The sequence below is a fragment of the Saccostrea cucullata genome, unplaced genomic scaffold (assembly GCF_032062105.1).
Source record: "Saccostrea cucullata isolate Sc308-1 unplaced genomic scaffold, CSIRO_AGI_Scuc_v1 ctg1, whole genome shotgun sequence".
Taxonomy (NCBI): domain Eukaryota; kingdom Metazoa; phylum Mollusca; class Bivalvia; order Ostreida; family Ostreidae; genus Saccostrea; species Saccostrea cuccullata.
Window position 1 is genome coordinate 1,440,668 of NW_026920581.1, and position 12,779 is coordinate 1,453,446.

Consider the following 12,779-nt stretch of genomic DNA (forward strand, 5'->3'; position numbering starts at 1 on the left):
GTATGAATTACTATGTCTTATTGTTTATATGAACGGATATTTGAACTGCAAGGTTATAAGTGTGTATCTGGGTCCCCATTGTTAACAGAATCAATACATTTTCATCTCAACTCAATTGTGGAAAACAGGAAATTAACTATGAGAGCTGGATTTATTCTTAATACTGTAAGAATCCCATAATGAAAGTGCTACAAACTAATCATGAGAGCTCAAAGCATGCTTCTCTCTCTCTCTCTCTCTCTCTCTCTCTCTCTCTCTCTCTCTCTCTCTGTGTGTGTGTGTGTGTGTGTGTATTTCATTCCACATAAACGATATACTATGACCCGAGGACCAAAAATTCACCTTATCATACTTATTTTCTACTCTTTTTGAAAAGTAAATATTAACAAATTGAATATTGGCTAATTATTTACTCTTGATGTTGTAAATGTTTTCTAGCTCAATACAAAGTGGAATGGATCAACAAAAAAAAATTACTTTTATATTTCAGAAAAAAGATTTTTCTTAAGCTTGATGACATATGGGCCAAGCAATTGCATATAAAACATTCCTATATTACATAAGTTACAAAGTTTGAGATATAGAAAGGATATTCAATGTTTTGTAGTTGAATATCGAATTTATTTCTGCTTCGCACTCGTGAAAATATAAAAAAAAATCCTGTTCCACTCGTGAAATAAATTTCATATTCAACTACAAAACATTGAATTTTCTGTTTGTTACATTTTTTTTTATTTTCCCCGTGCCTCTGTCTTTTTGTAACAGAAAGTCAAAGGCCATCATAATAGAGCAGTTGAGACATCATAGCTTAATTTAGCGATTGCAAAATAAACATGGATTTCAAGAGCCTAATTGGAGAAACTTGGGCGATTTTAGACTTACTCTCTCTATTTTAAAACAGGCCAGGGAGTATTTTTTACAATACACTGCGACAGGATATCACTTTTATTCAATGAATAATTACAATATTTCAACGTTGAAAATGTAATAAAAAGAATTTTAAAAAATTGTAATTGAGAAAAAAAATCAAGTTTTTTTCATAGATATTTCCAAGTAAAACTACGATCCCCCAAAGAGGTCCCTCCTTACCGCGGGGATCAACTTTTAAAAACTGAATTTATTATCGTAAATCAACTAATGAATTAATAAACTGAGAATGTTTTCATATCTCAGGACATCTATTCACAAAAAATCTTACGACTAATCGTAGTCGTAAGACAGTCGTAAGATTTTGTCGTAAGATTTTGCCAATTCACAAAAAATCGTACGATTGACGTTACGTCATATTCTTGTCGTAAGTTTACGTCTAGTCTTGAGCAGACGTAAGTCTTATATTGCTATGGTTACGATTCCAATATGGCTGCAACCTTTATGATTATGTCTGCTGCAAGCGAGAGAAGAAGGAAACCCCCGCGACCACGGAAATTCAGAGATCGGACAAATCCTTTAGACAATTTGTCCGATTTTGACACAATAGCTAGGTACCGTTTGCCGAGACAGGAGATAGTAGAGCTCCTTAATTCAGTTAAAAGAAGACTACAAAGACCAACAGCACGAAGCCGTGCTGTTCCTGATATCACACAGGTAAAAAAAAATCAATCTAAAAAGAACATTTTTAAGGATATCACATGGTGCAATTTATAATTATTTTTCATTGACATATCATTTCTAAAAATATATATTTTATATATAATATATCATATCCTTGTGAATTATCATAACATGATTTGATTATAATTATACCTGAACTCCGGTCTATGTCAAATTTTACCGACAAAAAGAAAAAAGAAACTCCAAGTGACTATCAAATACAGGCATTCCTGCCCAAGAAAAATAGCAGTATATGATCAATTTCAAATTGTCTAGTAACCTTAACTCACGTATTCTATATAACAATATTTTATTTTACATGTAAAAGGACTAACTAAGTTTCAAACAAAATTCTCATCCTCCAACCCTCACTATGTCTCCTATATACCTCCCCCTTTTTTGTGTGTCTTTGTTTTATCAAAAGTATTCGTTACGTTAACCTAAATATCTCAAAATCAATCATAATCAAAAAATTTTAGAACTTCACCTACCCCGGTTTGTACTGTATATTGCACAGAACGGAATATGAGGAAATGGCGAAAACAGGCGGGAAACATGAAGAAAGCCGTGTAGAGAAAAGTTGCATGTAAAATAACTTAAAAGAATACAAATAATACGTCTATATGCACTATAAGCAATTTTATTTGCAAAAGCCGCAAGCGTTAATTCTTATGACTTCCATTTATTATATATGTATATAATACATCTAGAGAGAGAGAGAGCATTTTATTCACTGTGATTTTTTTTTAAAAGACGGCATACTTACGCATATAAACAACCACATGCACCTGACGTTACTTATTTTTCTTTTAATAAGAAAAATTTTCCCTACCTAATATTGGTATATTGTTTTTATTGAAAGAAAAATAAGTAACGTCGGGTGCCTGTGTAAACAACGTTTAAAAAATGTTTTGTAAATATTTTCGAATTCAAAACGTAAAAAATTCTCTTCACATCCGCCCTAACCTGACTATAAACAACAAAATAATAGATGAGAAATTAAATAATAAAGTGATATAATATCAATTGTGTTTATTGAAACTCACCATCAAGGAAGAATATTGTCTAACATCCCCCCTTTCTATTTAAAGAGCTAGCTTTTTAAATCAGGATATCCGATTGTTTTCTGTGCTTATAAAATAACAAGAGTTATCTTTCTTAGCGCTCTTGAAAATATTTTTTTTTCTATGAAACAAAATATTAATTACATGGTTATAAACAATTTTGCATATTAAATTTTTATAACAATAAAATTAATTATACGTTAAGAGCACAAGCCTTCAGAACGCTTTGATCTGACTGACATGTACAAAAAAAAAATTATACATGTCGGTCAGACCAAAGCGATCTGAAGGCCAGTGGTTAAGAGATAGAAATATGTCAATTTTTCATTCGAACTAGGTATAAATGTTGGAAGTAAACTATTATAAATAATTAATAAAAAAAAAATGGTAATAGAAACTAGAAATCAGCATTTGTACAATTGAACAGATTCGATAAAATTGGATTAGAAAGCTGTTCTGATAAATGAAATCTGTAAAATCTAACATGATAACTTATTGAATTTCGTGGAAAACGTCTTCGGAGAGTTAACTCTCTTATCAAAATTGTCTTCAGACAGTTATCTCTCTTATCAGAGGGATATTACACCTTAAGGTTGAAATAAATGGGTGGAAAATTAGGCGGGAATCAAGAGTTAGCGTTCTTAATGTAAATGCATTGTATTGTCAGTCAAGCAGTTTATGGCATATTTTAATTATATACATCTTAAAGAATTATCTAGTTATTAATTTAGTAGTATTTTTGTGGATATGTAGGTAGAGGACCCCCCCCCCCCCTTTTTTCCGAAATAGTTTTTTTTATCATGGGTATGACTTTCATATTTCACATGTGTATTCCTTATAATAAGACATTTTTTGGGGTACCACCAAATTTGACCTTTTGACCTTGACCTTGGATATTTTTCGTACTTATGAAAAAACTTTAACCTTGTGAGAAGACTTTTCATTGGATGCCAAGAACTTTAACCCTTTGACCTTGACCTTGGAGTTCAGTGATGATTTCTAAACAAATGACATATGATAAGGTGTTCATATTACACACATGTCATAAAAAAATTACATCTCACTCACAAAGACACCGAAAGCGGGGGACCAAAATTCCTTGAATTTTATTTTATTTATTAAACAGTTATTAGTGTGTCTGCGTTACCTAGCAAAGGGAGATTTCCAGTCAGAATGCGCAGATTTACACGGAATATCTCAGCCTACGGTCTCAAGGATTATTGGGAGTGTTTTGCTGGCCTTAGATTCTGAACTAAATAATGTGAAGTTTCCCACAACAAATGAGGAAATCATCAAGACTAAAACAAAGTTTTTCAACATAGCAAATTTTCCCGGAGTAATAGGAGCTGTTGATGGCACTCTGGTTCCAATTTTAGCGCCAAAAGAAGATGAGTTTGCATATGTATGCAGGAAGGGCTTCCATGCCCTTAACGTCCAGGGGGTCGTCGACGCAACGTTAAGGTAACTTGATAAACATGATTTTGTTCATTTTAAAATTTTCATCATTTCGGATATTTACTTTAAATTATTTATTTCCTTTGGTCCATTGATTGACTTAAAATATACCATTTATTTAAGAGTTTGAATAGTATTGAAGTAGGAGGCCCAATGGCTTTACCTGGGTATAATAAAAACCTATAATCGAAAGAAATTTACTGAAAAAGAAAGATAACTTTCTCAAAAACACATGACAAAGTCACTGTCCTTGTTCTTGACCTATTAAGAACTTTATTTCTTGATAATTTTCACAGAAAATGAAAGTGGGGTGGGGGGGTCCTGTTTTAACACTTATATTTATAAATGCATATAAAGAATGATAAATTAATAGAAGAAAAATTTAAAGATAGCAGTTGGTCACCTGATTGATCAGAGCAAGGTGATCAAAAAAGATAAAATATAACGTATAATCTATTTTCTAGATTCACAAATTATGTGTGCAAGTGGCCTGGCTCAGTGCACGACAGCTTCATTTTTCGAGAGTGTCACCTGTATGAGCTCCTACAAAATCAACATCTTGGATGGCTTCTTGGCGACTCCGGCTACGCCCTTAAGTCCTTCTTGATGACGCCGAAGAATAACCCTCAAACCGAGGCAGAAGAAAAGTACAACAGGGCTCACAGTCAAACAAGGATAGTTGTTGAAAGGGCGTTCGGCGTCCTTAAGTCTAGATTCAGGTATAAAAAATTCTTTATCATGGAACATTGTAAACTCTAAATCATTTAATTAATGCACTACAGTAACTTTATTTTATCAAATTGATGCATAACCATCGCTATCTTTTACTTTATTACTTTCCGAGTTTAAAAAAGAACAAGGGAACAGAGCAGTGTGGCTAATTATCTCCCCTTGGGGAGGAAAATTGCGAACATCAATTTAGTATGGAAAAGCTTAGGTGAATAAGTGGTCCCGACCTACTTCTAAATTGGAGAGGGTGGTATGATTTGAACGAAATTGAATCAACACTTACTTAGGAAGCTTGTATATTTTTTTTTACAAACCGACTTTTAACCCTTCAAGTTTGATGTGGCCCCATGGTATCCTACCCAAGGCCATTGGGGTCATGATTTGAACTTGAATCTACACCACCTGAGGATGATGCCATATAAATATGACCAATCAGAGATGTGCTGTTCTTGAGAAGATTTTTCCTATATATTCATATGTAAAACTTACATAGTCCATTGTGGCTCCACGATACCTGAATGTTATTTGAACAAGTTTCAAACTGCACCACCTGAGAATGTTTTCATCTTTTTCTGGTCAATTGGTTCTTGAGAAGATTTTTCAATGATGCCATAATTTTTTTCATTATTTTGTAATTATCTCCTCTGGGGGAAAGGCTTGGCTCTTCGTTTGTACAAAATCTTATAAAAAAAAATGCTTACATTTTCAGATGTTTGCACAAGACAGGAGGTTGCTTGCCTTTTGCACCCCATAAATGCATTAAGGTCATAAGTGTGGCGATTAAACTTCACAACTGGTGCATAGACAAAAAGGTCCCTTTACTGGCCCCTGACTGCAACCAGGACGCACAGGATGATGCGGAGAATGACATTGAGATTAACACTGATCGGGACGGATCCCAGCAAAGAGAAAGACTTGTCCAATTATTTGCATGAAGCTAGTTGAAGAAATTAGATGTTTCCCCTTTTTCTAACGGGTATCGATGACTTTCAATCATTGACTTTTCACATCTGTCAGTATTAATTATTTGCATTGATGAACATGACAATAACTTTAATTAATTGCTATAAAATAATGATATTTGGTAAATTTTAGCTGTGCTCGGGTTTTGGGGTCACAAAATTGGGAGAGCTTTGCCATACTTTAATAAAACATTAGTGGAATTTTAGACAAAGTACATGTATCTAATTTTTTGATGATAAAATCCTTACAGGAAGAAAAAGAAACGTAATGTAACATTAATATATTTTTTTTAATATTCATGAACTAGAAAATTGATTTGTACAAAGAACTGTTTTTAACTGGATTTGTTTTAGACTAATACAAACAATTTTTCAATGACATGTAAATTAATGCATTTTTCATTTCTGTAAAATAAAGCATTAATATTTTACAACATTATCACATTTTTTTTTCTATAAAAATTTAAATCAGGTTAAAGTTACTTAAAAATGGAACTAATTTGGACTGAAACTGTAAAAGATGTTAAAACATGTATATCTTCATTTAATTCAGAGATTTAATATGTGCAATATGATGCTTATATTCAACATATTTAAAATTATCCACAAGTGTCACAATTCAATATTTATAATTCAAAATAAGTTGGGCCATTGACCTTCTCTTCTAGATGTAAGTCTAGTTTTTTCTTCTTTAGAGCAACATACTCCTCGAATGAGGTCAAGATCTTCCTTTTGATGACAAGATCCTCTCTCATCAAGATCACCATCTCTCTTTGTATGGAGAGAAGCTCAGACGTGTCACCTATAAGAAATTCATTATATACCGTAATGCATTAAAGCATGCAAAATTTAACATGTATGCAGACTTTAAACTCCAAATCACAGAAAACATTTTTGCAACATAACTTTTAACTAAATTCATATTCATTAATTATACATAAAAAAATCCCAAAATTCACAAATTTAAAAAAAGTCTTTGGAGGGAAAAGGGGGGGGGGGTATAAAAAAAAAGCTCAAGAGGAATCTTACAGTACAGGGGAAATAATTGCATCTTTAAGTAAATCTTTATGCAATACAATGAATAATTTACCTTTCCCTTTCTCCTGTACATGTGACTTTCTACTTTGCTTCTTGTCTGTCAAAACAAAAGTGAAACATGTAGGATATTCTTAAAATAATTTGTTACCGATAAATAAAAAAAAAAACGGATCTCAAAATTCGAAACAAAATATAATTTACTTACTGAAATTGCTATTGTCAAGATCTGTGCCTGAAGTACTAGCTACCTCTGAATGAGAATTTTTAACCATCACTATACCAGAAAAAGAAAAAAAAATTGTTGAGACTTTATTCATGAATTGGTTTGACAGGTAAATTATACGAATGTTACAATTTGTCTAAAATCCAGATATTAAGGGACATTGATTCTCTGATAAGAGAGAGATAACTCTTAATGACATAAATGTCTATTGTTCCTTTATTGAAAGGCCAAGTTGAAGTGTCTTTTTTGTCAAATATTGCCCCGCAAGTTATGCTATAATTGTTTGTATTATACTTACAAAATACATTTCTTTTGGAAAATCATTACGGTTTAAGCAACATTTTATATGAGTAAGTAGAGGGTTTATGGACCTTAATTTAAGGACAACTAGAATAAAAGAAATGTTTTAAATCACCTGAGTTAAACTGTCTCTGTTCTTTCGCTGGCTCGTCCACTACAAAATTAATAAGGGTATATTACACATGTACTAAAGATAAATAACAGACATTTTAGAGTGAAGATTTTTAACCACACTTTACAAAAAAATAATAATAAAAAAAAAAAGAGCAGAAACAAAAACTAGACATTAATATGATAGAAAATTTATTTCAGTGATTAATAATGTTTGATGAACATGATGATAAATTAATTCTGTGTTTAAAAGTGCATATATTCATAACTGTCTTGCATTGCCAGGGAAATAACATATTGTTAAAAATAGTTCAGAATCGAGATATAATTCATTTATAATCATCTACAAGAAGGAGTGTTAAATCACCTGTGTCAAACTGCTTCTGCGGATGTTCTTGTTCTGGATTGCATGCTACAAAATATTATATAGGTTATGTTATACATGTACTGAAAATTCATCACAAACAAAACACATGTTCAAAATTGCATATCAATCAACTCTGATTATAAAGAGATATGTGACCTCGGGGAAAAAGGGAATGTGGTATTTTTAAAGTTAAAGTTAGCATAGGTCTACGATATAGTTTATTTCATACCTTCTAAGCTTGTAACTGCCTCTGTGCACAGGAATGAAGCTGACCGGATTGGAAATACAGCACATTCACTGTCTATAACAGAAATGATATCACTTGCTTTATGATAGGATACTAACGTAACTGAGATATTAAATCATTATGAAAATAATCAAGTGCCACTGATAACTATAAATATAATTTATGTTTACATGTACAAATGTATATGTCAGAAAGCATTATCTACATTTATATTTATAAACAAATCACATACTAACATTAATTGTTTATCATATGCCATTTTCAAAAGCAAGTATATATTTTTGTCCATATATTTACAATAAAGAATTTAACCTGAAACAAGACTGTCGCACCCCCCTGCAATGCCAGAGACCACAGTATTGGACATTATTCCAATGATCTAGAATGAAATTAATCAAAAATTAAACATTTAATATATGAACTCATTATTTATTTTCATCATTAAATAAGAAACACACTTAGTTAAATATAATGGTTAATAAACATTTTATTTACATGTGTTGTGCTTTTTCAATTTCTGTATTATTTTGCAAGATTCATTGATAAACAAAACCTTTTTCTCCCAATCTTTTATATCTGTTGGGGGTGGACCTCCGCCTGTCTGCCGTTGTGTTTTTAACCTCTCCACCTCCCTTTTTTTCGTGGAGGACTGAATATCCTGCCACTTCTTTTTCACTTCTTTCAACGTTCGCCCACATCCTCCTATGGCATTGATACTGCAAATAAAATAGATAGATCTGTACAACAAGAATGTCATTTATATTTTCAATGCGAGAAAAAAAATGATTAAATAAAAGTTATGAGAGAAAAAGTTTTTAATGAAATAGAAAGAATAAAATGTTGGATTAATCTAATCTGTGCAAAAACACTTTTTTATATACGTCTGAAACAATTAATTTTTACTAGCCCAGACCAACTAGTCTCGGGCGTCGGGCTAGTGGGTTTTCGTGAAGACTGGTCCCGTACTTGTACATTGTTTGCATAACGTCAATGAAATACTTAATTAGTTACCAAATTCTTGCAATATATCAAACAAATGATTTTTTTGAAGGGAAACTTGGATTTTTTTTCATAGTTTGTGGCTATTGCCTACCTGTTCATTATGGAAGTCCATGCGGCGGACTTATCAGCCGCAGTTAAGGAAGACGAAAACTTTCCCTTTAAAATATCTCGTTTATCTTCGACCTGTTCCACTAACAGGGCAATTTCTGCTTCATTCCAGTTCCTCTTCCGTGCAGCCGCAGCGTTCTCCATTGTTTATATTTCGTCTGCTACTTTCACTTTTCCCGCACAGCTTACTGCGCATGAGCAGGTGTCGGTAACCAAGAAAGAAAAAATCTTACGATCGATTTTCACTTACGACAATGTGTCGATCTTACGACCACTTTCATGAATAGCTCCTAACTTTTATCTTAGGATTATCGTAAGTTCAAGTCGTAGTCGTAAACTTACGATTTTTTGTGAATAGATGTCCGCTCATCATATTTAACAGAAAATACAAGATCACTAACAATCAGACCATTGTCCGCGTGGTGCAAAAATCTCTCTCCTTAATGGCCCTGAGTGCCGAGCAGAGGACAAAATTTGCAGCTTTCCACCGGAAAGTGGTTGTTCGGTCGTTAGAGCGCTCGCTTCGTCATTGGGGGGTTCGAATTTCAGCCATTCTGACCTAAGTCAATAAAAAATGGGTAGCACCTGTTCTTTCGCCATGCACTCGGCACTTTGAAGTGAAATTTGCTGGTCCTTCGGAAGTAACCTTAAAAGCGAGGTCCCCTGTCACGGCAGACGTTGGCACGATAAAAATCCCTTACTGCTCAATAGCCCTTAATGCCGAGTAAAGGTAAAAATTTTAAAAACTTCACGATAACGATGACGTCTCTATTAGAGTGAAAAATTCTCCAATGGCACTTACAAAAATATTCAATCAATATATCCAATTGGTGTTGTTTCTTGGCTTCTATCACAGCCAAGATGGAGTACAAGCCACAGTGTGAAGTTTAATGAGTGAGTGCAAAACAAATCAATTTTTTTAATCCACTGGGTTTGTATGTAGCACAGACAAAACCACGGACATTAGCAAATGGTACCACGTAAAAGCACTATCTATATTCAGACTGTACGTGACTTGAGTGAATCCACAATGCACACACCCATCTTGGTGGGTCATGCTCCTCATATTCAACTGAAAATACAACATCACTAACAATTAGACAATAGAATGAACTTACCATCTTCCAATTTCGTACTGTTGACAAGTATACTTCAATTGGTTTTATTTCTGGCTTCTATCACAGCCATGACTGAGTACAAGTCACTGTCTAAAGGTTTATGAGTGAGTGGCTCAAATCAGTTTTTTAATTCACTGCGTTTATCTACACATGTAGCATAGACAAAACCAGAGACAATAGCAACTGGTACCACGTACTAGCACTACCTATTCAGACTGTGACTTGAGTGCATCCACAATGTGAACACCTGTCTTGGTAGGCCATGCTCCTCATATTCAACTGAAAATACAACATCACTAACAATCAGACAATACAATAAACTTACTTTTCTACTCTGCTGAAATTACAACATTTCAAACAATCAGACAATAGAAAAAACTTAGCATCTTTCAACTGGGTACTGATGGCAAGTATACTCCAATCGGTGTTGTTTCTTGGCTTCTTTCACGGCCAAGATGAAGTACAAGTCACAGTCTGAAAATGTATGAGTGAGTGGCTCAAATCAGTTTTTTAATCCACTGGGTTATTTATAGCGTAGACAAAACTAGGCACATTAGAAACTGGTACCAATTTCTAGCACTACCTACCTATTCAGACTGTGACTTGAGTGCATCCACAATGTGCACACCTATCTTGGTGGGCCATGCTCACCATATTCAACTGAAAATATATCAGCACTAACAATCAGACAATACAATAAACTTTATATGCTACCCTGCTGAAAATACATCATTAACAATCACACAAGAGAATAAACTTACCATCTTTCAATTGGGTACTGCTGGCAAGTATACTTCAATCGGTGTTGTTTCTTGGCTTCTATCACAGCCAAGATAGAGTACAAATCACAGTCTGAAGTTTTATGAGTAAGTGGCTCAAATCAGCTTTTTAATCCACTGGGTTTGTTTATAGCATAGACAAAACCAAGGACATTAGCAACTGGTACCACATACTAGCACTACCTATTCAGACTGTGACTTAAGTGCATCCACAATGTGCACATCTCTCATGGTGGGCCATACTTCTCATATTCAACTGAAAATACAACATCACAAACAATACCATCATCCAATTGGCAACTGCTGGGAAGTATACTTCAATTGGTTTTGTTTCTTGGCTTCAATCACAGCCAAGATAGAGTACAAGTCACAGTCAGAAGTTTTATGAGTGAGTGGCTCAAATCAGTTTTTTAATCCACTAGGTTTGTCTATACCATAGAAAAAACCAGGGACATTAGCAACTGGTACCCCGTACTAGCACTACATATTCAGACTGTGACTTGAGTGCATCCAGAATACGCACACCTCTCTTGGTGGGCCATGCTCCCCATATTCAACTGAAAATACATCACTAACAATCAGACAATACAATAAACTTACTATGCTACTCTGCTGAAAATGCAACATCATTAACAATCAGACAAGAGAATAAACTTACCATCATCCAATTGGCTACTGCTGGCAAGTATACTTCAATCGGTGTTGTTTCTTGGCTTCCATCACAGCCAACATGGAGTACAAGTCATAGTCTGAAGTTTTATGAGTGAGTGGCTCAAATAAGTTTTTTTTTATCCACTGGGTTTGTCTACAGCATAGACAAAACCAGGGACATTAGCAACAGGTACCACGTATTAGCACTACGTATTCAGACTCTGATTTGAGTGCATCCACAATGTGCACACCTATCTTGGTGGGCCATGCTCCTCTTATTCAAATGAAAATGCAACATCACTAACAATCAGACATTACAATACACTTACTATTCTACTATGCTGAAAATACAACATCATTAACAATCAGACAATAGAATAAACTTACCATCTTTAAATTGGGTACTGCTGGCAAGTATACTTCAATTGGTTTTGTTTCTTGGCTTCTATCGCAGCCAAGATGGAGTACAAGTCAAAGTCTGAAGTTCTTTAAGTGAGTGGCTCAAATCAGTTTTTTTTTATCCACTGGGTTTGTCTATACCATAGACAAAACCAGGGACATTAGCAACTGGTACCACGTACTAGTGCTATCTATTCAGACTGTGAATGGAGTGCATCCACAATGTGCACATCTCTCATGGTGGGACATGCTCCTCATATTCAACTGAAAATACAACATCACTAACAATCAGACAATACAATACACTTATTATGTTATTCTGCTGAAAATACAACATTTCAAACAATCAGACAATAGAATCAACTTACCATCATCCAATTGGCTACTGCTGGGAAGTATACTTCAATTGGTCTTGTTTCTTGGCTTCTATCACAGCCAAGATAGAGTACAAGTCACAGTCAGAAGTTTTATGAGTGAGTGGCTCAAATCAGTTTTTTAATCCACTGGGTTTGTCTATACCATAGAAAAAACCAGGGACATTAGCAACTGGTACCCCATACTAGCACTACATATTCAGACTGTGACTTGAGTGCATCCAGAATACACACACCTCTCTTGGTGGGCCATGCTCCCCAT

General features: G+C 34.1%; 2 protein-coding genes across 3 annotated transcripts; one reads left to right on the top strand and one right to left on the bottom strand.

Moving 5' to 3' along the window:
• The first annotated feature begins 1,356 nt into the window (after positions 1–1,356).
• On the top strand, positions 1,357–6,007 carry LOC134251542 (putative nuclease HARBI1). The gene is made up of 4 exons (XM_062733952.1): positions 1,357–1,584; positions 3,781–4,115; positions 4,574–4,828; positions 5,548–6,007. The coding sequence occupies exons 1-4, from the start codon at positions 1,357–1,359 to the stop codon at positions 5,771–5,773; spliced, it is 1,044 nt and encodes a 347-aa protein (XP_062589936.1). The 3' UTR covers positions 5,774–6,007.
• A 269-nt stretch (positions 6,008–6,276) lies between these two features.
• On the bottom strand, positions 6,277–9,547 carry LOC134251883 (uncharacterized). 2 transcript variants are annotated; one of them, XM_062734310.1, is made up of 9 exons: positions 9,180–9,547; positions 8,640–8,802; positions 8,399–8,465; positions 8,069–8,140; positions 7,840–7,884; positions 7,477–7,515; positions 7,044–7,112; positions 6,891–6,935; positions 6,277–6,602 (listed from the first exon to the last, which is right to left on the bottom strand). In XM_062734310.1, the coding sequence occupies exons 1-9, from the start codon at positions 9,338–9,340 to the stop codon at positions 6,427–6,429; spliced, it is 837 nt and encodes a 278-aa protein (XP_062590294.1). In that variant the 5' UTR covers positions 9,341–9,547; the 3' UTR covers positions 6,277–6,426. The 2 variants fall into 2 exon arrangements, with proteins under 2 accessions (XP_062590294.1, XP_062590298.1); XM_062734314.1 differs by lacking the exon at positions 7,044–7,112.
• Between the last annotated feature and the right edge of the window lie 3,232 nt (positions 9,548–12,779).

What these genes read in the sequence shown, in the direction of transcription:
- LOC134251542 (XM_062733952.1), top strand. Translation starts at nt 1,357, where the DNA reads ATGGCTGCAACCTTTATGATTATGTCTGCTGCAAGCGAGAGAAGAAGG. An exon ending in CTGTTCCTGATATCACACAG is followed by an intron (nt 1,585 to 3,780) that starts GTAAAAAAAAAT and finishes TTTATTAAACAG; the next exon opens with TTATTAGTGTGTCTGCGTTA. An exon ending in GTCCTTAAGTCTAGATTCAG is followed by an intron (nt 4,829 to 5,547) that starts GTATAAAAAATT and finishes TTACATTTTCAG; the next exon opens with ATGTTTGCACAAGACAGGAG.
- LOC134251883 (XM_062734310.1), bottom strand. Translation starts at nt 9,340, where the DNA reads ATGGAGAACGCTGCGGCTGCACGGAAGAGGAACTGGAATGAAGCAGAA. An exon ending in ACAGAGACAGTTTAACTCAG is followed by an intron (nt 7,113 to 7,476) that starts GTGATTTAAAAC and finishes TTTCTGGTATAG; the next exon opens with TGATGGTTAAAAATTCTCAT. An exon ending in TCTTGACAATAGCAATTTCA is followed by an intron (nt 6,936 to 7,043) that starts GTAAGTAAATTA and finishes TTGTTTTGACAG; the next exon opens with ACAAGAAGCAAAGTAGAAAG.